Below are 24189 nucleotides of genomic sequence, written 5' to 3' on the forward strand. Positions count from 1 at the left end.
ATTTCTCCATGAATAAAAACTTATGCAATAGAATTTTGATTCCCCTTTTTCTGCCTTTGGAAGTCACTGTGATAACTGAAAATGTGGTAGTCAATTTCAGACCATAGGGGAACTCAAACATGAAGACAAACCCACATAATACTAAAAACAGACAGATGGAAAGAACGCAGTTTCTTAATGATATCATTGAAGTACTGAATTAACCAAACCTAGTATTAACCTACCTTCAAACTCATATTATGTGAAATAATTTTTTAAATCTTTCCCAAAACTCTGTGGCATCACATTAAAATGCTAGGCAGTAGTCCATTATATGAATATACTATAATTATGTAGCTATTTCTCTATAATTGGATCCTTAAGTTGGTTTCTTTCTTTTCTTTTCTCCCCCGTTATAAAGGATGATGCAATGAACATCTTTCAGCATAAAATTTTAACTGAATTTAGGGTATACTTTCCATGGACTTTGTTCCGAGGAGTAAAATTACTAAGTCAAATGATACAAACATTTTTTATTCCCTTTGATGAGCACAGTAGCACCAAATTGATTTCCAGAAAGTATGTTCTTATGAAACTCCTACCAACCATATGTGTGGCCTGTTTTACTATATCCCTGCCACTATATCCCTGCCAAGAGTCATTATTTTCCCTTCATTCTTGCTGACAGCACCTCACTTTAAAAGTCTTGATTAGTTTAAATCAATTTTGGTAATCCAAGTTTCTTCCTTGAGTCTTGTTTTTACTTTAAGATAATAAATTATACATACTCTTAAAAATTAAATGGAAAATTTTGCTTATGTCAAACATTTTTGTGCTACAAGGTAGAATTGAGAACCACTCATGACATCACAATGGACAATGCAAAGAGAAATAACTATTTCACTTAGGTTAAGGTTAATTCAAATTAAGGTTAAATTAAATTGTAAATAAAACAATGCTGAGTAGTATCCTCTTTTCAAAAGAATTAGAGTTGAATGTTACTTGAAGAACATTAAAAAATATTGTAGCAGTCAGTAATTTGGACTGTACAATGAGAAAAATCATTAATTCAAAACGGTCCTCAATTAGATTGCAAAAATAATGAATACAGAGTATATACTTACAAATCAAACACCAAGTAGTGAAAGCCCTCTTCTGATATGCTATCATGAAGTCGCACTAGAAAAAAATAAGAGAAGAAAAATTGTGTTATACCTATTCCAACGATCAACGTTAAACCCCACTTCACATGGACATATGTCTCCTAGCTAGAAATGTTGGCATTACATTTTATTTTAGCCTTTGATACGTCCGTATCTTTTACAACATAGCTTGAGTTCAGATAGACCTAAGGTTTGGGTTCTGGTTCTGAAAACTGGTAACTATGTGATCTTAAAAAAAAACTGCTTAACTTGTAATGATATTAGTACCTATGCTTTATAAAATGGTTGAGATTAAATGAGATAAAAATCCACAAATTTTGAGGTGAATACTAAACAAATGTTAAGGATCATTATAATATATATCCATATACTCAAAGTTACCAGGTTCTGGCAATTCTTTCACTTCCTTGCCACTCTCTTTGCTATCACCTTAGTCCAAGTCTTCACCAACTCATGCTTGGTCACTACAACAGACAGTAAGAGGAATGATTCCAAGTCTAGGAAATGGTTTCCCTGTGTTCTCCCTTTTGTCCAAGAAGTTCTAGTTGGCACTCCCTGGCCAACCTGGCAAAACACAGTTTTTGTTATGTTACTTACTTACTCAGGTCACCCAAATCCATTTACCAAGTCATTAGCCCAAAATGTACAGCTTGAACTTTTGCTAAAATAATTTACTAGTTTCTCAAATTAATGCCACTTTAAAATTTTCAATGAGCTAGACTTTAACTGATAACTCTAAACTAAATCACATGTGTAGAACTACATACCGCTGTATCTGCTATTTACTTGTTCATAAGCCCCACACCTTGTCCCAGTTATCTTTCATAGATAGTGAATTCTTTTTTTTTTTTTTTTGCTTATTTATTTTTATTTTTTTACTTTTATTTTAGCTTCAGGTGTACATGTGCAGGTCTGCCACATAAGTAAACTCATGTCACGGGGGTTGATGTACAGATTATTTTGTCCCCCAGGTACCAAGCCTAGTACCCAATAGTTATTCTTTCTGCTCCTCTCCCTTTTCCCACCTTCCAACCTCTGGTAGCCCCAGTGAATTCTTCCTATGTATCCAAATCACTTGAAGTGGTGGCTTGATCTTCACTGGGAGCAAAAGAAGGCAGGGAAAGCAACAAAGTTTTAGGACACAACTGCTTTTACAAAAGTCACCACAAAATAATAATGATTTTCTACTACAACCTGTTATGTTTCCCATGCACTGATGACCACCACATGGAAAATTTGAATTTATAAGAACATTTAGGTCATCACACAAACTAAAATTATTTATACAAGGAGACTGTAGTACTCATTCAATACCCAAGCTCATAGACTTAACATAATCTCTGTGCTTTATCATCTAATTCCATCCCCTTTGGATCTCATTCCTGGCCTCCTATTAAAATATTTTCTGAATCCCTCTCTAGATAGATTATAGTTTGTAAAATATGAATTTTCTACTGTTATTAACATGAGGAGGAGGCCTATACTGTAGGCGACTGGGAATGCAGCCAACAGTTCAGTCTCAGACCCTCTACTTAGCTCTTGAGTGCATGAAATGTAAGCACACTGCAGTCCCCGCTGCCCTGCCACGCTTATCTTACTTGTCACAGTGTCACCCTTGAGGTCATTCATGCAGCATATTTTATCTTTATTTACTACCTTTAATACCTTTCCCTTCTTCAGTATATAGTCTCATCACCAATACTGCCCAACAGGAACCATATTTTATAAGTCTTGCATCCCACACAGAGATCTGGCACATAGTAGATGGTCTTTCATCAAATTGTTTTTGAGCATTTACTATAGAAGGTTTTGGGATGGAAATTTTCACCAAAGATAGCTATATATATGTTATATATACACATAACACACACACACACACACACACATATGTATATAAATAAAATAAAAAGATGGCTACATAAGCAATTCTTCCATCACTTTAATGGTGTGAAAGGTATTCTTCACGTTGCCAATATCAGAGATGCCTGCTAGCCTTGCTTAAACTTATGCTGCTGAAGAATATAAAGAGTTTGGTTTGATGGTGCATCTTCTAATGATCATTTAGTACAGTAAAGAAAGCTGGGCCATGGACGATAGATAGCTCACTGGCTTCTTGAATGACACAGTTTCAGAGATATCTCACTTAGCAGCTATAATACAGTATGTATTCAAATGAACTTAAATAATGGCATGGCTTCTTAAAGAACTCATAACAATTATTCTGGAAAATAAGATGGGTTCCCATGTTATCAAAGTTAAACTGAAAAGTAAAGTCTACAATGTGACCAGGAGGAAATCACCATTACTTTCTTCCACTGTCTGAAGGTAAAAGCCTTAGGATCTCAGGTGTCCAGATCGAAGAGGTATACAGCTGAACAGAGGAGAATATTTCAGGTACAACTGGAGAAGTAGCAATAATTTCTGTCTATCCTGGGAATAACATTTTCTTAGAATTATTTCCATTCACTTATTAATACTAATTAATACTAAATATCATCATTCAGAAATCAATTATTTTTTGAACATGTCAGGAGTTGTTCAGATGGAAACATGATAATCAAACACATGATACAAAAGCACTTAACGAGCTAACATGTGATAAGGGTTTGAGACAAATCATTCAGCCAAGTTTACTTCTTTTGCATCACACAATTCCAAAATAATCTCTAATATGTCTAACCAGCCATTTGACCATGTGAGATTATGAATAAATGTGTTATTCATATCACATATTCAGCATCATATTTACTTGGGATTAATATATACATATTTCCTTCCTTCCTTTATTCCTTCCTTCCTATGTCCCTCCCTACTTCCTTCCACTCTCTTATTTTAAATAATGAACTGAAAAAACAGAATTATAAGAAATTGTCATGATTTTCACTTACTGTATTAACAAAAGTAGATACTATAGTCTTCACAGAGACATTCCACATGTTCACAATTACCGTGAGGATGGGTTTGTTTCCTTTAAAAATGTTTAACTCTTCAACTATTATTCTCAGAGTTGATGGTATGTCTAAACAGTCTGGAAGATAGTGTTTTAGTTGTAGACATCATCTATTTCTCTTCAAGCCTTTTCTGTTGGTCAAAAGTATCCTTCATTTCCTATTCTTTTTTTCCTTTTTAACAGTTTCTCAAGGATTGAAAATCATGTTTACTTTTACAAAATGTTACATTAATTATTCCCTATAAATAACTGTCAATTCATTTTCACACCAAAGGAATAACACAACATTCTGTTCATCACAGCTGTTAGCTCAAGACTGACGGCATGGCCGGCCTTGACAGCACTGCAGATGCTGCATTTTGAAGCATACTGCACCTCGTTCTTTCTATGACTGCTCTGTTATTGCCACAAGCTGCACATATGAGTGGACGCAATTAGCCTAATTACAGTTGTCCCTATGACATTTTTAGAGAGAAATTTTAAAAAAGAGAATGAGAAAAACATTTGAGAAAACAGGTTATAATACATTTTGGCAGTCATTCTTTTTGAAGTTTGCTCAAAGGTAAAATTATGTGTATGAATAAATGAATTTTCACAACCTGAAAAAGCACAACAGTTCTCATCAAATTTTAAATTCTGGAACTTTAAGTATGGAATTTATAAGGGGGATAAAAGTGCTTCTGAGGCTAAAAATAGTTCCAAAGGTTAGCTGACCCATGGCCTAATTCTTTTCCTTTCTCTCCTGCATATATTATCACATTTGAATGATTGCAGGATCGCTGCTTTCTCTTCCTGTTCTGTGTTCTTGCATTATTCCATTGCAGTTTCTAGCTAAATATTAGCTCCATAAAGAAGGGGTCAAATAGACCATGGTCCTTGTATGATCTGAGAAATTTTAATTAAATATGATAGAAGTTTTCTATTTAATTCCTCATTTCACTTAAGGGGTTAAAAGATATAATAAAACTTATGTTCTTACTGTCAGGCACAATGCAAATAATTTTTGCAAGAGTTATATTATTTAATATATGCAAGCACCACAAGGACATTTTGCCATAAGCTTTTACAAATGAATGTTCACAGGCTTAGAGGTATGGAGGAAACTTCCAGGTTAACAGCAAGTAATTGGCCTGGCTAGGACCAAAATGTAGAGTTGGATGATTCCAAAGACCTTGTTCTTACCTGAGAATACTACGTGGGCTCCCTAAAACCTTTCTGTGAACAAACTACTTGCCAAATACCTGGTGGGATATGAGCTGGTTTGTCAGGGTAAAATAATATTCAAAAAAAATTCAAAAGAGAAGAAATAAAAAAAAAATTATGGTGACTAGAGAAAGAAAAGTAGTAACAAGTATGTAACAGACAATTTCCACAGAAAAAGAAAACCATTTTGACTGTAGGTTTAAAATGTGATGCTATAATTTTGAGGGTACAGAGGTAGCTAGATGATGTCTAGGATACGAAGCCACATTTGTCTCTCTATACAGTTCCTAAAGCCCCAGAAAATTGTTATTTTTCCACTTCAAATTAAGAATATGAGAATTGCCAGTGACTCAGCTGTTTTATCTGACAGAACATTTAATGTACCAAAAATGCTAGCAAGTTGAAGAATCTGAAAGCTTACCCAACATACAAAATATCATAAATTTAAATCATTTTCATTTCCAAAAATTAACTTTCACATCATGGACATTATGATAACATGGACAAAAAGGTGTGTATGTGTGTGTGTGCGAGAGAGAGAGAGAGAGCGAGAGAGAGAGAGGAAGTGGAAATGAATGGGCAAGGGAGAAGAGGGTAAAGAGTAAGAAAATTAAACTCCAAGTAGAAACTGTGTCAACAGTGATTAGGTACATCTTATCCATTTTGATGACACATGTTAGAAACACTTCTGTCAAAAGAAAGGGAATATATTATTTTATTGAGACTTAATATCTTTCCTAAAAGGCTGACAGGATACAAAGTCAATGTTTTCTATTTCAGTACTACTTCCTTCCTCCTCCATTTCTTAACAGTACCCCCCACACAAAATAAAACCAAGGTTAATTATAATTTTATGAAATTATTTATATAAAATATTATTTGGTTCAAATTATACTGATTCTTACTCTGCCATACAACCCAAACTCACTATCTGTTCCTCTTCACTAAAATTTATTATGGAGATGAGGCAGTCAATTACATTGGTGGACCCCAGTGGACTATGTCTATCATTATTCATGTCCTTGTGCAGTCCCCTCCCACATTACCTCTGGGCTTGGCTATGTGATTTGCTTTGAGTGAGTAGCATGTGTGATGCAAGCAAAACCTTAATAAGTCTTCTACATTGGAGCTGTAATCTTGGAAACCACTTGCTGTGCTAAAAGAAAAGATCAGGTTCGATTGGAAGACAAGAGGCCACATGAAGAGAAACCTCTGAGAATAAGAGATAATTTTGACATTCTATTACTAGCAGAGCTCATAGCTGAACGAAACTGCATGAATGACCCCAGCTACACCATGTGAGTAGGGCACCCATCTGACTGAATCCAGTCAACTCATAGAATTATCACAAATAATAAACTGATGTTATTTTAAGCCATTAAATCTGGGATGGGGATTGTTACCTAACAATAGATAAATAAACAGAAAAGACTTAATCTGAAATGTGTGATTGACCACATTGTCCTCAAATACGTTTTTCAATATCATAAGCAAATTTAGCAGAAAAAAAGAATGAGTCTGACCTCAGAAAGTAAGAAAGAATTAGTAAAAATTCTAAAACTGAGCATGGTAGGGCAATGCTGCCAATATTATCATGATACTAATAGAGTAATTCATACAGAACAGATTGTATTATATCCTCATAATCATTGTTTGTCAGCTCTGAGTAATAGTCCTGGTTATTAATGAAGCAGAATTTGCATTTTTAGCTTTGCTGTGTTTCAAAGATTGAGGTAGTTGGATTTGGTTCACATACTGGGATGCAAAAATGGCAGCTTGTAAGTCAGATCCTTTTTATATTCCCATCAGTAGTTAATTATAATTCACAGCTAAAACAAGCACTAGCCAAGTTAGGCCATCCAACACGCCAAGTCTACCCCAAAAGAGGGAAGCCAACATTAAGTTCATTTGTAAATTAAAAATAATAAATATATACATATATGTATTAATTTTATATCTACATACACTTTTTTCAATATTACATTAAAAATGTAAAAACACACACACACTAGTATTAGTACATTTTAACAGTCAAATTACACTCTCTGGAGAGAAATTTCAGCTCAACCATTATTCTCCTGGCTTTATTTATGACAAAGCTGCTCATTTCTAGAGAGAAAACTTTTCAAATAGAAAACACAAAAGCACTGAAAACTAAGTTCAAAATCAAACTAACACTTCTAGAAAAGTGAAGCCAAATCTCTCTATGTGGTTTTTTAAAAAGTATTTCCTATAACACAAGTAATACAGTTAATAAAATGACACCATTTGATTTTCGTTTTCCCAGTATAAAATATATTAACTTGAGTACATTAGAAAAAATATATGCTGTTTTTTTGAAATAGAGATGTTCATTTTTAAAACACTGAATAGAAATATAGACAGGTATAGATACATATTAATTTTTATGTTGTTATTAAGGTCAAGAGTCCTACATAGCATTTATACTTTGTCTTTTTTTACTTGTTTTAACATGAAACTTTAACATTTGAGCATAAAAAATTGGGAGTTTGATTAGCTGGCTAAGGCAAACAAATGAAGTGGTCAGGCTTAGAAGCCACAATCTGTTCTAATTTTAGCTATTTGAACACACAAAGTTACATAAGGGATATGTATTTTTGAAAAACTATTTAGCAATATGCCCCATTTATAAATGCCAAATAAGTAATTATTCATTACTCAAAAGTTAAAATTAATTTCTATATCAGAAATTGAAAAATTATAGTAAAATTTCAGATATTCTTCCTGTAATGACAAAAAAATCTACCTTGTAAACTTAATATCAACTAACATTAAATTATATTTCAAAGCAATTCACTGCTTACACTTAAGAATAGGAATGAATATTAATTAACTTTTTAAAATAATCAAATGTAATTATTATATGAAAACTTCATAGGGAATGCCATCCATATTACTTTAAAAACTATTCTAAAAGTACACAAAGAAAGTTACTGGATCCCAAGATAAGTCCTGAAGGTCAAAGCATATCAACTCTGGTGACTATGGTCTCCATCCTTATTCCCAAATCCTCACCCCACTCCTGATTCAAGATTAAAAGCCAAGTTTAGATTATCTTCAATATCTACAGGATCAGATTAGTATAATAGCATTCAGTACTGACTAGAAGAAATCATTATGCCTTTTATAAGCCAGCACTAATTAGAAGCCTAGATAATCCAACTGGGTTTCTGATGGGTCAAAATAGTTATTACCTGGGAGAATTTCAACCTGGGAAGAAATTAGAAAGTGGGAGATATGATCAGTAACTATTGACTGTATGGGTATCAGCCACATCTATCACATGACACTACAAACAGCATGAAAGAACAATCAGTTCTTTTGCTTGAAAGAAAAAAGTCATCAATGGCTAAATATAGAAGCTTAGAGAAGACTAAAACAATATAAAAGTAAATAGGTAATTCATGTAATACTCTGTCCTGCTCATTTTTAATAAAAACATAAATTTAAGGGTAAAGTAAATAATAGATTTAGTAATATCTGGAAACATTCTTTGTTTTCTTTGAAAAATAATTTGAGATTATCTTGTTGTATATTTTAATTGAATAATTCCATTCTGCTTATTTTGTTTTCTAAAAAGGTAATTTCATTTCTTGGAAAAGTTGATACTCATTTCAAGAGTATTGAAACAATAGTCATTTATATAGAAAAATCTTCCTTCCCTCTTTAAATTTTGCATTAATATCATTTATTTTAAGAATTTTGATTGGTGATTCCAACGGTCCTTTCTTCTTGCCTTATGCTTTTGTTATTCTATCTTCCACTATGTATTGCAAGTTAGTCAGTGATCTCTCATCAATATCCTTAGCCATTAGGAATATTAAAAAAGGGCTGGGTGCGGTGACTTATGCCTGTAATCCCAGTATTTTGGGAGGCTGAGGCAGGCGGATCACTTGAGGTCAGGAGTTTGAGACCAGCCTGGGCAACATGGTGAGACCCTGTCTCTATTACAAAAAATTAGCTGGGTGTGGTAACCCATGCCTGTAGTCCTAGCTACTCATGAGGCTGAGGCAGGAGAATTGCTTGAACCAGGGCGGCGGAGGTTGTAGTGAGCTGAGAAATCGCCACTGTACTCCAGACTGAGCAACAGAGTGATACCCTGTCTTAAAAAAAAAAAAAAAATCAAAAAAGAAGAGAGACGTCTGTCTTGGTCTATCTTACTGTACTCTCTGAACCTTATCAGAAATTTTAATGAGTATGGGAGAAGTAAGGGAAGACAGACAATATATGGAAAAGCAAAGGTATTCCTGAGAAGGCACATCCCTTGCCGATGAAGAGTTGTTATTTCTGTAAGGAAAAATAGAACAATTTTTTTTTTGTTCTTAATTTGAAATGGGGTCTTGCTATGTTGCTGAGGCTGGCCTCTCGAATGCCTGGTTCAAGCAATCCTCCTACCTCAGCCTCCAGAATAGCTGGGATTACACAAACACCACCATTCCTGGCTAGAAGAAACAATTTTTAAAGGAGATAAAAAATAACAAGAATAAAATCAAACATGGTGAAGTATATTTCACATTAAAGGTAACTATTGCTTTGTGAAACTTTTGCTTGGGTCATACACACACACATACACACACACTCACACCACACACAGACACACACACATATATATATATAAAATATACACTGGGCCATGATATAAAACATTTTTTATACTCTAGCTCACAGTAAGTAATACTTGATAAGCACTGGATTAGATGATCCTTTAAGAAGATCCTATAAGATCCTTTCTAAGTTTTTACATTTTTACATTCCTGGATGATTATGGCTAATAAATAGTATAGGAAATAAACAATACAGTAATTACCAATACAAAGCTGAATATGATTCTCTAAGTGTAAGAGTTTTCTCTCTTCAACACTCTCGAGTTAAAGTTTAAAACATACTTCATTTTATTTTGGAATTGTTTTTAATGAATAACTAGAGAGAAAACATAGAACATTTATCTTGCCAAATCAAAAATATGCTCTTCAGAAAATTAACCGAGCAGATGAGCTGCTTTTATAACACTAGCCCCTGGAGAATAGTAAATGGAAAATCTTATTAGATCATCTTCTCTTTGTAACTTACTATCATATTATCTTAACACTTGCAACTGTATTTTCCCTAGAGACTCATTAGCCCAAAAGCTCTCATCTTTCAATTCCTTTTTTGAAAATTCATTTATTGCATTTTTCCAAAGTTGATATGTCCTATAAGCAGGAAATCTGTGAGTTTAAAATCCTAATACATGTTAAGAAATGCAATGTAACTGGCTTGTAGACATATTGTACTATAATATTATATTATCCAATAACATTTGCCTCTATATATCTATTTTTATGATGAAAGCACTTAAAATATCAGTTTATTTCTCCTGGATAATATACGCAAAAGAAGTACACGAAAAATACATTCTGTAATCTTAGGCTCACAATCTGGGAAAAACATGGGAGTTATTTATGAACTTGCTCATGAATTAGATGCCATTGGAATAATGAAGAATACTAGTAAATATAGCTGCAGGCACCAGTCTGCATCTATCAGGCACCTAATATATTTTTTTCTAAGCCTTCGAGAGAACAGTTAGTTCAGCCTAGATCAATGATGTTTCTAAAGTAAAGAATAATTATCTATTTATCATGAAATCAAGGAAGTTATAATGAATGTCAGACATCTCAAATGTGTGGTGCATTTGCTTGTTTCACTTATCTCATAGACATCTCAAACCAAACAAGCTCAAAGAACTCGTGATCGTCCCCCTAAAACCTGCTTCATCCATGGTCTTCCATCTTTCCAGTTGCTCATAAAAACCCCAAGGTAATTCTTGACCCTTTCTGTGAAAGCAAAATCTAATCTGAAAGCAAATCCTTCTAAATATAATAGGGTGAGATGGAATATACATACATATATAGAGAAAATCTGACCACTTTTCATCTCCTCTACTGTTACAAGCCTGATCTATGGCAAGTCCAGTAGCCTCCTATCTCATTTCTGTGTTTCTACCCTGCCCTCTCACTGTCTTTACCATAGCAGCCAGAACAATCCTGTTAAAACTTAAATCTGATTATTGTCCTTAGGTTCAGAATCCTCCAATGGCTCTCCACTTACTGTCTCTGAGTAAGAGCCCAAATTCCATTCATGGCCTAAAAGGTCCCTCGCTCCCCTACCCTCATTATCCCCCTAACCTCTCCTACTACTCATCCCTGGCCCATTGCACTCCAACTTCATTGGCATCCTTGCTGCTTCTGGAGAACTCCAGGCAAGCTCCTGTCTCATAGCCTTTGCACTTGATGTTTCCTCTGCCTGGAATTATTTCCCCAATATTCACATGGCTCATGGCCTCATCTGTTTTAAGTCCCTAAGCAGCTTTTCAGAGTATTCATTTTTGTAAATAAAGATTTTTTTTTGGAACATAGCCACATCAATTTGTTTATGTATTATCCATGTTGGTATAAAGCTAGGATTGCATTGTTTAATAATTGCAACAAAGACATGTCCAGAAAACTGAAAATACAAAGCCCTTTACAGAAAAAGTCTGTTGACCACTGGAGTAGAGGGTAAGATTGCTGAAAGAGAGAATATAGGTGCTGAGAGGCCAGAGTTTGGCATGCATAATCTATGTGGCTAAGTAAAGCCATGAAGAATGATGGCAGAAGTGGAAAGGAGAGAACGTAGTAAGTCAGTTACTATATAATACAACAAATGATGGGAATCACCAAGAGAATGATAGAAAACTGCTGCACTAAGAATGTAGGATGTTATAATCTAAAAATGTGTTTCTCAAAGATAGGGTTGGGTAAGGATGGAGGTAAGGGATATTGAAGGAGGAGGTGTTAACTATGGTCTTAAAAAAGCAGTGAAGAGCAAGAAAACATCTGTCCATCCCTTGGTTCTGTGGTGTGTAGAGGCCCAAGAAAACAGCCAACACCTCCAGGTGCTGCAGATAAAGCAGCTCACTCGAGAGTCAGACTGCAGTCAGCACAACAAGAAATGAACAGAGATTATTAGAGAACAGGGGGCAGTTTGCAAATATTATGATACTAGACTTACTATTGTACAATTAAAGGGAAAAAGAAAACTAATGAAAAGTGTGAAAAGTTGGCAACTTTCTCACAGTCTAGGCATTAACCCAACAGTTATTCAAATTGCTTAAGATTCAAACTTGGTAAACTTTCTTATTTTTTTACAAGAGTTTTTTTTTTTTTTTGAGACAGAGTCTCACTCTGTCACCAGGCTGGAGTGCCATGGCACGATCTTGACTCACTGCAACCTCCGCCTCCCAGGTTCAAGCAATTCTCCTGCCTCAGCCTCCTGAGTAGCTGGGACTACAGGCGTGCACCTACATGCCCAGCTAATTTTTGTATTTTTAGTAGAGACAGGATTTCACCATGTTAGCCAGGATGGTCTCGATCTCTTGACCTTGTGATCTGCCTGCCCTGGCCTCCCAAAGTGCTGGGATTACAGGCGTAAGCCACCACACACTGCTAGAAGATATATTTTTAAGTAAATTATATTTTTAAGAACCAAATTTAAGAAATATAATTTTTGGTATTTTATTACTATTATATTTCCAAAGGTTCTAAATCTTATTAAAGTGTGATTGTGATTTTACATATTTTTTATTTTTTTGAGACAGAGTCTTGCTCTGTTACCCAGGCTGGAGTGCAGTGGTGTGGTCAAGGCTCACTGCAGACTCCAACTCCTGGGCTCAAGTCATCTTCCCATCTCAGCCTTCCAGTTGCTAGAGGCACACACCACCACACCTGGATAATTTTTTGTTTTTGTAGAGATGAGGTCTCACTACGTTGTCCTGGCTTGTGATTTTAAGTGTTTATGCATATGTCCTGTATTTATAGCATCTGAATTATTTAGAGAACAATCAATAGTTACTCTGATTTTATTCACTCATTATATAAAGATACTATATCTTCATACTTGGTCTGAATATGCATTTTAATTAAGTTTTCTTCCTAGTTCTTATATGCCAGATGAAATACTGTAAAAAGTGAATAAAGAAGATACATTTTAAATGTTCTCAATAAAAACACCCATGTGACATTAATTCTTTTTTTGATGAAAATTGGTTTTGCCACCTCTATTCTTAAGCAAACTATTTTGTGAAACTGTCCTTCAACCCTGAACAAAAAAACATTAATAGAAAATATGTTCCAAGATTCTTGGAAAATATATTTACGTCTATAATCTTGACTACAGTCTTCATTCAGAGATTCTAAGCCAACGGGATAAATGAGTAGCTTTATGAATAGTTGTACCTAAGATTTTTAAGAAGACAGAGCACAGTATTATAAGAAATAAGGTTCTGGGGGGGTTCATTCTTTCAGTCACTCAGCAAATTTTCTTGAATGCTATTTGCTGGGGATATAACTGTGAACAAATCAAGGAATGGTGATCTCAGCACTCATACAGTCATTAAGACAAAATCCTCTCACTAATTTTGTAATTCTGAATTCTGGATTATTGGCTTTGCAGCTAAGGCATATCCCATAAAGCATGTTTCATTTTACAGTCTTCTCATTATCCACGCCCAGGGAAGCACAAGAACACAATATAACCACGCGGCAAACAAATCTAACAAGTCATAGGTTTTAACAAAATGAACTACGAAATGTCTTCATCTATATGGGGCTACTAAATCAACAGTCTTTATCCACTGACAAACTGATTAAATCAAACAACATACTTTTCTGATTTTTCTTTTTTTTCAAAATTAACTTGCTATTGAGAAAGTTTAACAAATTGTTTAACCTGAAAGACAAATTTCCTGGTAAACAACCATTTAACATCCCCTGTCTTTGCCTCAAATCCATTACCAATAAGGCAGCCATCCTTTCAAAATGCAAATCTGATTATATCACACTTGACTAGTTTAAAATTTGTCAACCCTTCCTATTAATTTTATGTTGAGGAGCAAACTTCTTAACATGACCCATTTATCATGTATCATCCAAACTGGGACACTCTGAGAGTGAAAGAGAGTGATTAATTTTTATACCAGTAAACCAGGACAGCCCCTAGAAAAGAGGTTAGTGTGGCTATCCCACCCACAAGGCCCTACCTCTTCAAATTCCTTCACATTCTCCCTCACTGTTTCCCCTCCAGCTCCCTCCAGCAGGCATCTTTGTTAGGAAAAAAATAATATAGCTGGACACAGTGGCTTATGCCTGTGATCCCAATGCTTTGGGAGGCTAAGGCAGAAGTATCGCTTGAGCCCAGGAGTTCGAGACCAGCCCGGGCCACAAAGTGAGGCCCCATCTCTACAAAACATTTTTTAAAAGCTGGACATGGTGTTGCATGCCTTTGGTTTCAGCTACATGGGAGGCTGAAGAAGGAAGATCGTTTGAGCTCAGGAGCTCAAGGCTACAGTGAGCCATGTTTGCACCACTGCGCTCCAACCTGGGTGACAATGAAACCCTGCCTCAAAAATATATAAATATGTATCTCCATATTCAAAACCTGCAAATGGCCAAAAGAATACATGTCCATTGAATGACATGATGAAACACTGTTTAACTGACTCACCTGAGGATTATCTAATTCTCTAGAATAGGTATCTTTATTTTGTTTTATTTGCTATTGATTAGGCTTTAATCAGGAGTCTGCAAACCATGGTCTGTGGGCCAACTTGGGATAGGAGAGTGTTTTTATATAGTCCATGAGCATAAGGATACGTAACAGAGAACTTATATGGCCCACAAAGCCTAAAAAATTTACTCCTTTACAAAAAAAGTTTTCCAACTTCTGGATTAAGAAAACTGATGATGCTGAAAATGATTCTCAAAGGTTATACCCTTGTTGCCTGTAAAGCAATAACCAGTTTAGTTTTATGGCAATTACATCCTAGCATTCTTTTTTTCAGTGACTATAAATATTTCTGTTACTCCTACACTTTTTTGAACTGGCTTTGCCATCTTGCTAGTTCTCTCATTAGTAAAGTATTCTGTAATAAGTATTTTATAAAAAATAAAATATAAAGTATTTTGTAAATAATAATGACTACAGATTAATGATGATCAATGATCTATCATGATGTGTATATACACACACACACACACACAGACACAAACACTTATAGCATGTGTCACTTAACTACAGAGATACATGCTGAGAAGTGTCGTTAGGTGATACTGTTGTGCAAACATCAAAGTGTACTTATACAGACCTAGCTGGTATAGCCTACTACACACCTAGCCTATATGGTAGTGTATTTCTCCTAGGCCACAAACCTGCACAGTATGTTACTGTACTGAATAAGCAACAACTGTTAACATAATGGTTAGCATCTGCTTATCTGAGCATAGAAAAGATAACAGTGAAAATATGGTATTATCTGACCATCATCAATGCAGGCAGTCTGTTGTTAACTAAACATTGTTATGCAGTGACTGTGTGTGTGTGTGTGTGTGTGTTATGTTTTAATTAGTAAATATATCATGTTATATGAATGTACCATGATCTATATAATCAGTCTTCTGTGTAAGGACATTTGAATTGTCTTCTGTCTCCTGTTCTTCAGCCCTATCACTCTCACTCACCCTCAAGGAGCTTCTCATTGTGTATTAAATATGTATACATCACCGAGCCAGGATTTCAAGGTCTTCTTTGGTCCAGAAGTATTTAACTGATAATCTATTGTTTCTGACCTCTGAGCTCCTTTCCTGGAATGCTGCCTACTCCAGTCCCTACCATAGAAGCCCTACTCTTCATGCTTAAATGCCAGGTGCTCACAGTTCATGGCTCAATGGAGACTTTCCTTCTATTTTCTGTAGTTCTTGGAGCCTCACTTCTAGTAAATTTAAGGAAAATAGGAGACTCAGTCAATCTTGAATAAGTTTAACCACCTTGGAAGTAATACATCCTAAGATTTGATATGTAACAGGTAAAGAAAATAAAAAGTATGTCAAATTTCCATCCACAGCCAAGATGTACCATGGAAAGATGTCTTGAATATAACTTCTACAAAAAATAAGCAAACAAACTTGAATCTTTTCAATCACCTTATAACATGCTTGGTATAAGATAATATTTTTGCTAATTGGCAAAAAAATAGACAAATGGAAAATAAGTATTTGCTGTTGTACTTACATGCCTTAATCAGTTACAATGAACATTCTTGCTCACTTGGCAGGAAAGGTGGGCGTATTCCTTTGCTCTGACTTTATATATATTAAGTAACTTTCTGTTCTTAACTTGCCTTCTTATGTGAACTTTCATACAAGTGAGACAACACATGAGCAGTAAACACGGTAGTACCCTAAAAGGAACTGTGGTCTGCAAAATCTGGTGGTGTATTTCTGGTCTCTGTATTTACTGTGGCTAGTATATTCTGGCATACATAAGAAACTGCGTTGAAGGAATAAATGGATTGGTGTATCAGTGGGTTGTTTTAGGCTGAGTCAGTGTCTTAAACCAAATCATCTCTGGTGAATGATAAGCCCATATTTTTGTAATTAGAAAATAAATGGAAAGTCCAAACTTTAGACACATGGTAACCTATAATCAACAAATAGGCACCATAAGAATTGCAGAGAAAGCTGACTTTCAACTTTATACAAAATTTAACATCCTTTTAGCTACAATAATAGTTATCCAACCTTGCATTGTTCTGAAGTTTTGTGTATGTCCTTGATAGAAGCAAAGTCTTCTCTTCTTTCTGACCAAGCACATGGAATCAGTTGGAAGAGACCACCTGCCTAGTCAGCCAGATGTCTGGTGATCAATGGAGCAGACACAGGAGGTAGCAGCAGGATCAGACTTATCTTCTAGTTACATGTACATACTTCTTTAATTCATGGAATGTTGAAGACAGGGAGCAGGCACTCAATAAATAGTCATTGGTGATAAATTCCTTATTCTTCCAGTGAATATTTATTGAGTTCCTACACTGGGCAAAATATTATAGGTACTAAGAATAAAGCATGAAACAAAATAACGTGCCTGAGCTCACAAAGTTTATGTGCAAATATGAGAAGACTGATCAATATTAAGCAAATATGTAAATATATACATAGGAAATTGATAAGTGTTCTGAAAAACAATAAAGCAGGGTAAGAGGGAAGTGAGTACCAGAAGAAGGGAAAGAAAGGGTATTTGGGAAAAGCATCACTGATAAGGTGAATTTTAAGGAGAGACCAGAAGGAAATGAATAGTGTAAGCCATGGAGATGCCTCAGGGAAGATCATATGGAAGATAGGCAAAAGCAAATACAAAGATCCTATAGCAAGACTTTACTTGACCAGTTTGAGAAACAGTGTGTCTGTAGAAGAGTGAACAGGGGACAAGGCAGTAGAAGATGAGATCAGAGGTGTGAGTATCGGGGGTGTGAGTATGAGGGGTTATACAGAGCCTTGGAGTATGCCATTATTAAAGGCTTTGACCCTTCCTCTGAGCTAGATGGGAATTCACTGTAGAGTTCTGAGGAGAGGGTGATATGCTCTGCTTGTTTTAAGAACACATCCATGACTGACGTGTTGAAAATACACTGTAAGGAAGCAAAGGTAGAAACACAGAAACATGCATGTAAAAAGTCAGGTGATGTAATCCCAGCCACTCTAGAGGCTAAGGTGGGAGAATCACTTGAACCCAGGAGGTGGAGGTTGTAGTGAGCCAAGATTGCGCCACTGCACCCCAGCCTGGGTGACAGAGTGAGATATCATCTCAAAAAAAAAAAAGTCAGGTAAAAGATAACAGAGTTTCAAACCAGGGTGGTGACACCAAAGGTACAATGAGATCAGATTCTGAATACATTTTGAAAGTAGAGCAGACAGGAACTGCTGAGAGAGTGGGATGTGAGAGGAGAGGAATAATGAATGATGTCAATGTCCTCAGTAACTGGTATACTGGAATATATGAAGATGGAGGTGTAACAGGTTGAAAAGATGGAAGTAAATTGGAAATGCCAAATGTATCATCTAACGGAGAAATCAAGAAAAACAAATTCATTCTTTAGTGGATGAAATCTACTCTTGGCCTACTTGAATATACCACTGTAAAACTAGGTATCAGAACATTACATGTTGTGTTTGAGAGCAAGAGCTCTAAAGCTGCATGAATGTTGTGTACTATTGTTATTATTAAATTACATTAAAGGAAATTGTTATTAAACATTTGTTTTAAATTCTGCATTAAATTAAGTTGATACATTTGTTATGAATAAATATTACATGAAATAAATCCTTTCATACTAGGCAGTTATTTTACCACGTGGGACAATAGGGTTTCAGAGAATGGATAGCCCAAGGAAGAATAGAAGCACTTGACTAGATCAGGAAGTGTTGGTTCAGGCCCTGACTATCAATAGCTTGCTCTCCAATCTTGGCAAAGTAGACAGCGGATCTGGACCTCCATTCCTTGCAGGCAAATAGAAGGGTTCAGTTAGATGGGTCTCAGCTGTTTTCTTCAACTGGAACAATCCACCAGCATCTAACTTTAAACAACATTTCTCATAATGATGATGTATAATTCACAATGTTTTTAAAAAAACTCTCTTCAGTGGAGATTTAGGATATTGGTTAAGAAGGGCAATTTAATTTCGCGGTATGATGAATCAGGCTCATATAATCCAGAGACCAGGGAATTCAGACACAAATTCAACATTTTACTTAGGTTCACTTTTATTCACTATACAAATGAAGAATTAAGATTTTTCATAGAGATTTGTAAAAATGTTTTTAAAAAATAGGCTTGTTTTATACATGAATAAAGCAGCAAATTATTACATGTAAAATTTCTATTATTTCCCTTTAATCATTGACTGTCTTATGATGCTCTCTTTGAAGTGAAAAAAAGTAGAGAAAAAATACATTTGAAAATAATGATATTATCCCATTAATGCCATTAATGGATGGTTGCATCTCTATATAGAAACGTGTTCCTCTATAAGTGAAGGTTAATTTGATTCTTTCAATTTATATCATTTTTCCATTACATTTCACTGTAATAAATTTTGGACTTCTTAATACAGGTGATTCTTATTATCTGCAGTAGTTATGTTCTATAAAGTCATCATGAACATTGAATGAGCAATATACTAAACCACTGTTCCTGGGGGAAATACAGGGTTAGTTTCCTGCAAGCCCCTAGTCACAACATTTCTGTCAACTAATCAATATATAACCTAGTTTTATGTGTGTTTCTGTTTAAAGAGATCTTAACTGATACACATTGTTGATTCATTGACATTGAACCCACAGTAAAAGGCATTATAACTCATGCATGAATGAAGCTTATCTAACACACAGATATTTTCCATAAGGCACATCACAACCTTCTTGAGCTTAGGAACTCTAGACAGCACTGCAGCTTTACATTTGGGGGCCATTTTAAACAGGAAAATTAGCAAGGAAAAGCACCAAAACATGGCATTACATAGATGGTGAAAAGGGCATTTGCTTAGTGTTTATAAAAGCTTAAACAAGAAGGCAAAGTGGGGCCTTATTAGACCTTAGCTGGGTACACACATGCACACAATGTGACTCAAACATCTTGCTGCTCTGCATGTCTGTGAAGGTCCACGAGTGACCACCAAAGGGCTTCAAGTACAGATGGGATTACAAATAAATTTTCCAAGAGCAGGCAAACTTGCAGTTACAGAAACCACAAATAATGAAGAGCAACTGTATTTATTTCTTATCAACTGATCACGGCTCTTAGCCCTTTAATTATATTTATCTGCTCTTTAGAACTACTATCAAGATACTGTTGATTAATAAACACAAATACTTAACTGTAAATGAGGAAATCAAATCTATGTGGTTAACCATTCATGAAATTTTTAATAAATCAATTACCACCTAATCAATCTATTTTATAAGTTTGCATTTTGTAGATACGACCTTTCTAAATATTTAATATTGCATGAATTAAAAGATTCTAATTGTAGATACTACTAAGTTGTAGATACTACATGAATTGTAGATACTACTAAAAGAGTATCTACAAATTATGACACTGTGTTAGAGACTACATTAGCAAATTACACTACAGTTTATAACCTACTAGAAGATTGGCTTCCATTCAGGAAAGGAAATAAAAAAGAAATAGAAAAGGAATAAGAAATACAGCCTTGTTAATTTTAAAAAGCAATCTTTAATATTAATACAAGCTATAATTAACATTAATGTGAAAATTATATTTAAAAATGCGCAGTAAAATCAGAAGTCTGGGTGACCTTTCTTCTGGATTCCTGCCGTGAAACAGTGAAGTTTGAAGTGATTTTGTTATCTATCATACTCTCTGATCCTCTCAAAGGACTTATCTTTCCTGGTACAAAGCCTCTGGGCATTAAAATTATTCATCATTTCATGACATATTTGGGGCTCCCTGGCAAAAACAGCTCTCTGAAGATGATGCACGTAAATAAAACGGGTATAAAAGAAAGTCTTGTATTATGTAATGAAAAATGAAAAGAATGCCCTGTTGATGGTAATTTTTTTTCCTTCTTTTAAGGACAATAAAATCATAGAAAATAAAATGATATCAGTATCATTTTGGAAAAGTTTCTATTTTTAATATCTCCTAAACAAAAATGCTTTTGAACTAAGTTGAAGGTTTGGCTGAACAATCTGTGAACAGGAAAAAGAGCTGCTGTACCTGGTCCTCTTGCTTCAAGTTGCCAGTAATACAAAGCCAAACTGCACCAACAATGCCAAGCCCAGTTGGAAGAACATTTCCACCAATGTAAATAATATTTATTTCTAGAATTGAACAAAATACCTAAGCAGTAAAATAATATATATATATAACTCAGCAGTGCACTGGAATTAAGGGACTAATGGTTTTTATCTGCAGCATATTCCCTCAATTATATAATTCATTAAACACAAAGAATAATGAGGAAGAAACTGTGCTAAGTATCGGGCTGAACAGAACTACCCATTGGACAGGGCCTCGGAAAACCTTTTAGAAACTACTAATGTAATTAAATCATCTGAACAAACAAATTTGTATCAGAAACTCCAAGAAGCTAAGGTAATAACAATTTCTGAGCAACAATTTTTGCCATAGTCAATTTGGAAAATCAAAAATAGACTCAAATTTTTAAAAATACTTTTTTAAGGAAACATGGCATTAACTGACAAAAGGTAAATTTCTGGTTTTTAAACTTTTTAAAATAAGAAATAACTTTCAGTAAATATTACATTCCATACAGTGACTCAATGCATATATAAACAAATAACATATATACATACATAACTAAAACATAAGTTACAGAAAACAATACTTAATCTTACTACATGTAATATACTCTGACATTTAATGAAATTTATCTCACTATATTTAGTGGTCATTAAAGCGTCATAATGCACAGTTTGAAAACATCTAGACAACCGTATTTGTTATACCTCTCCCAGTTTGGGGCCTCATCGCTAGTAGTGAATTGACTTAGCAGTGAAAAAAAATTTCATCTCAAGTTCCTTGGATGATAATATATATCAAACAAATTTACACTTGTCAATTGGATTATGTTCTTGGTAAAAAAAAAAATAGAAAGGGAGGGAAAAACAAATTCTCCATTCTATTATTTTATTGTGATAGCTTTCAACTCTAACTTTGGGCAGACTTACATACAGGAAATGATGTATAATTCACAATGTTTAAAAAAAAACTCTCTTCAGTGGAGATTTAGGATATTGATTAAGAAGGGCAATTTAATTTAGCAGTATGATGAATCAGGCTCATATAATCCAGAGACCAGGGAGTTCAGACATAAATGCAACATTTTACTTAGGTTCACTTTTATCTTTCTTCCTATTCACATCTAATTCAAATCACTATACTACAATATCCATTTGTTAGGTAGCAAAAAATGAATGCGTAGTTATTTTCAATGAAGAGAACTGTTTATACAGAGTTGAGTTGTTTGGGCATGGAGGACAAAGCATAAAATAGAATAGTTTTTAAAAATGCCTTGAGAAACATTATCAATGAATGTTTCCTTACACCTGATCAGAGGTTTTGCAAATGCATGTTTATGGCTAGTTTTCTACTTTGTTCCTTCATTCATTCTCACTAAAATTAATGAATTATTAGACCTGGGGTTATGCGGTCTTTGAGAAAAATCACTTGCACATTTGTTCAGTCAGGGTTCTTAGGATTCTTGACTGCAAACACTTGGGTATACGCCATCAATTCTAAGAAATTTATTAAACCAATATTGAATAGCTTCCAGAATTGTTGGGAGGGCTCAGGAATAAGTTTCCAGAAAAAAAGTCCCAAGACTAAGCTTCAGAACTAGCCTGATGGAAAAACAGCTGCTGCTACATCTGCTGCAATTAATACCAATAATATATGTCAACTGCCAATGCCACCAGGACCAATGTCACTTTCATATCAAAAATTAAATATACTGCTGACTCCTCAAACCACAGCCCTTAACCACCACATTCACTGAGAAAAATGGAAAGTCTGTGCAAAATCTGCCTTCTGACACTGATGAATCTCCAAATGAAGTATGGCAAACATCTGTTAGATGGGACAAGTCTACAAGCCTAGTGACATGCCTGCACACTGGCTGCAAGAAAGACTAGAAATTTGACTTCTGACTTCTAAGTTGCTAAGACATAAGTCAGAGTGTTGTAATTTCATGAATTTAGAAAGTCTACTCAAATACTATGGATATGGCAATTGTCTAGCATATTAGCATTTTATGTAACATATCATGGATCACGACATATTAAAAAAATCAAATCTCAGAATTTCAGAAGTGACAGGGACTTCAGAAAACAATTACAATCCAGCCCCTCAGTTGTACTAATGGAGTCCAGGGGCTATCTATTCATTTAAACCAGAGCCACAAATTGGTATTCTAAAGTCTGTGATGGTCTTTTACATTAGGCCATTCAAAAATCACCTCTTCTTATCTCCTATCACTAGTGCTATTTGTGAGCAGAGAGTGGTTCAGCTGAGATTGTAGACTGAGTATGGTGGCTCATGCTTGTAATCCTAGCACCTTCGGAGGCCAAGGCAGGAGGACCACTTGAGCCCAGGAGCTTGAGACCAGCCTGGGCAACATGGCAAAACCTCGTCTCCATTTTTTAAAAATTAAAATAAAAAATAAAGCAAAGAAAATGTAGGGAATTATTATGTTGAAGGTGGTACACTGAAAATTTTAAACAGCATCCAGACAGGCTGCAGTTGACATTTCCAATATTCAATGAACATTCCCCCTTTAACTGTGAGAATCTGCTAGCTAGTGATTTTGTGAGTTATTGCCCATTAGATGTAGGGCTTCTGGAACACATCGGCTCCTCCCTAACACACCAACATACAAAACAGCAAGTCATACGCCTCAGAAGGATGACCCAGACCAAAACCAAAATGTTAACTGGGTAAGTATTGTCGTTGGCATCTATTTGCTTTTCATTAGGTTGGAACTGAACTAGAGCTTCAGGGAGATCAATAAGCACAGGGTGCAGTGGTAAAAATGTGGCACCATAAACCTGCTTGCAATTAGCAACAGAACCTGAAAATTAATTCAGAAAGTAGATACACGTCAACACTAAGTGAAGAAACAAGTGTTCTGGATTATGAGCATGCTTTACTACTATGATGGTGAAAATAATGTGTCCTTATAGAGTTTACATACACTTGAAAGTTTTGAAGGAAAATGTAAGAGAATAGGGACTCCAATGATGAAATTGTAGATACAAGCCTGCTTTGGTTAGTTGAAACAGTATTATGTAGAATTGGGAAAATGATAGGCATATGTATTTATGATCCTCCCTCAGGAGCTTTGGCTTAAGAAGTTACAGGCTAACAATACTTGTTATCACTTATTATCCAATCAAAGCCTATATGATGTGAATAGAGAGGTTCCTGATCTAAGTGGAAACATTCTCCAAATCCAAAACAATAAATTATCAAACTTCCCAT

At 35.0% G+C, this 24189-nt stretch overlaps 1 protein-coding gene across 47 annotated transcripts in view; it reads right to left on the bottom strand.

Annotated features, from left to right (window-relative positions):
- Positions 1-24189, bottom strand: part of CAMK2D (calcium/calmodulin dependent protein kinase II delta) — a 309552-nt gene that overhangs the window by 155649 nt on the left and 129714 nt on the right. For all 47 annotated transcript variants that reach the window (XM_024356257.3, XM_024356250.3, XM_063809802.1 and 44 more), the window contains exon 4: positions 1104-1158. In XM_024356257.3, the coding sequence (XP_024212025.1) occupies positions 1104-1158 (55 nt within the window). The remainder of the gene's footprint in view (positions 1-1103; positions 1159-24189) is intronic.

This window comes from Pan troglodytes, chromosome 3 (assembly GCF_028858775.2).
Source record: "Pan troglodytes isolate AG18354 chromosome 3, NHGRI_mPanTro3-v2.0_pri, whole genome shotgun sequence".
Lineage (NCBI taxonomy): Eukaryota > Metazoa > Chordata > Mammalia > Primates > Hominidae > Pan > Pan troglodytes.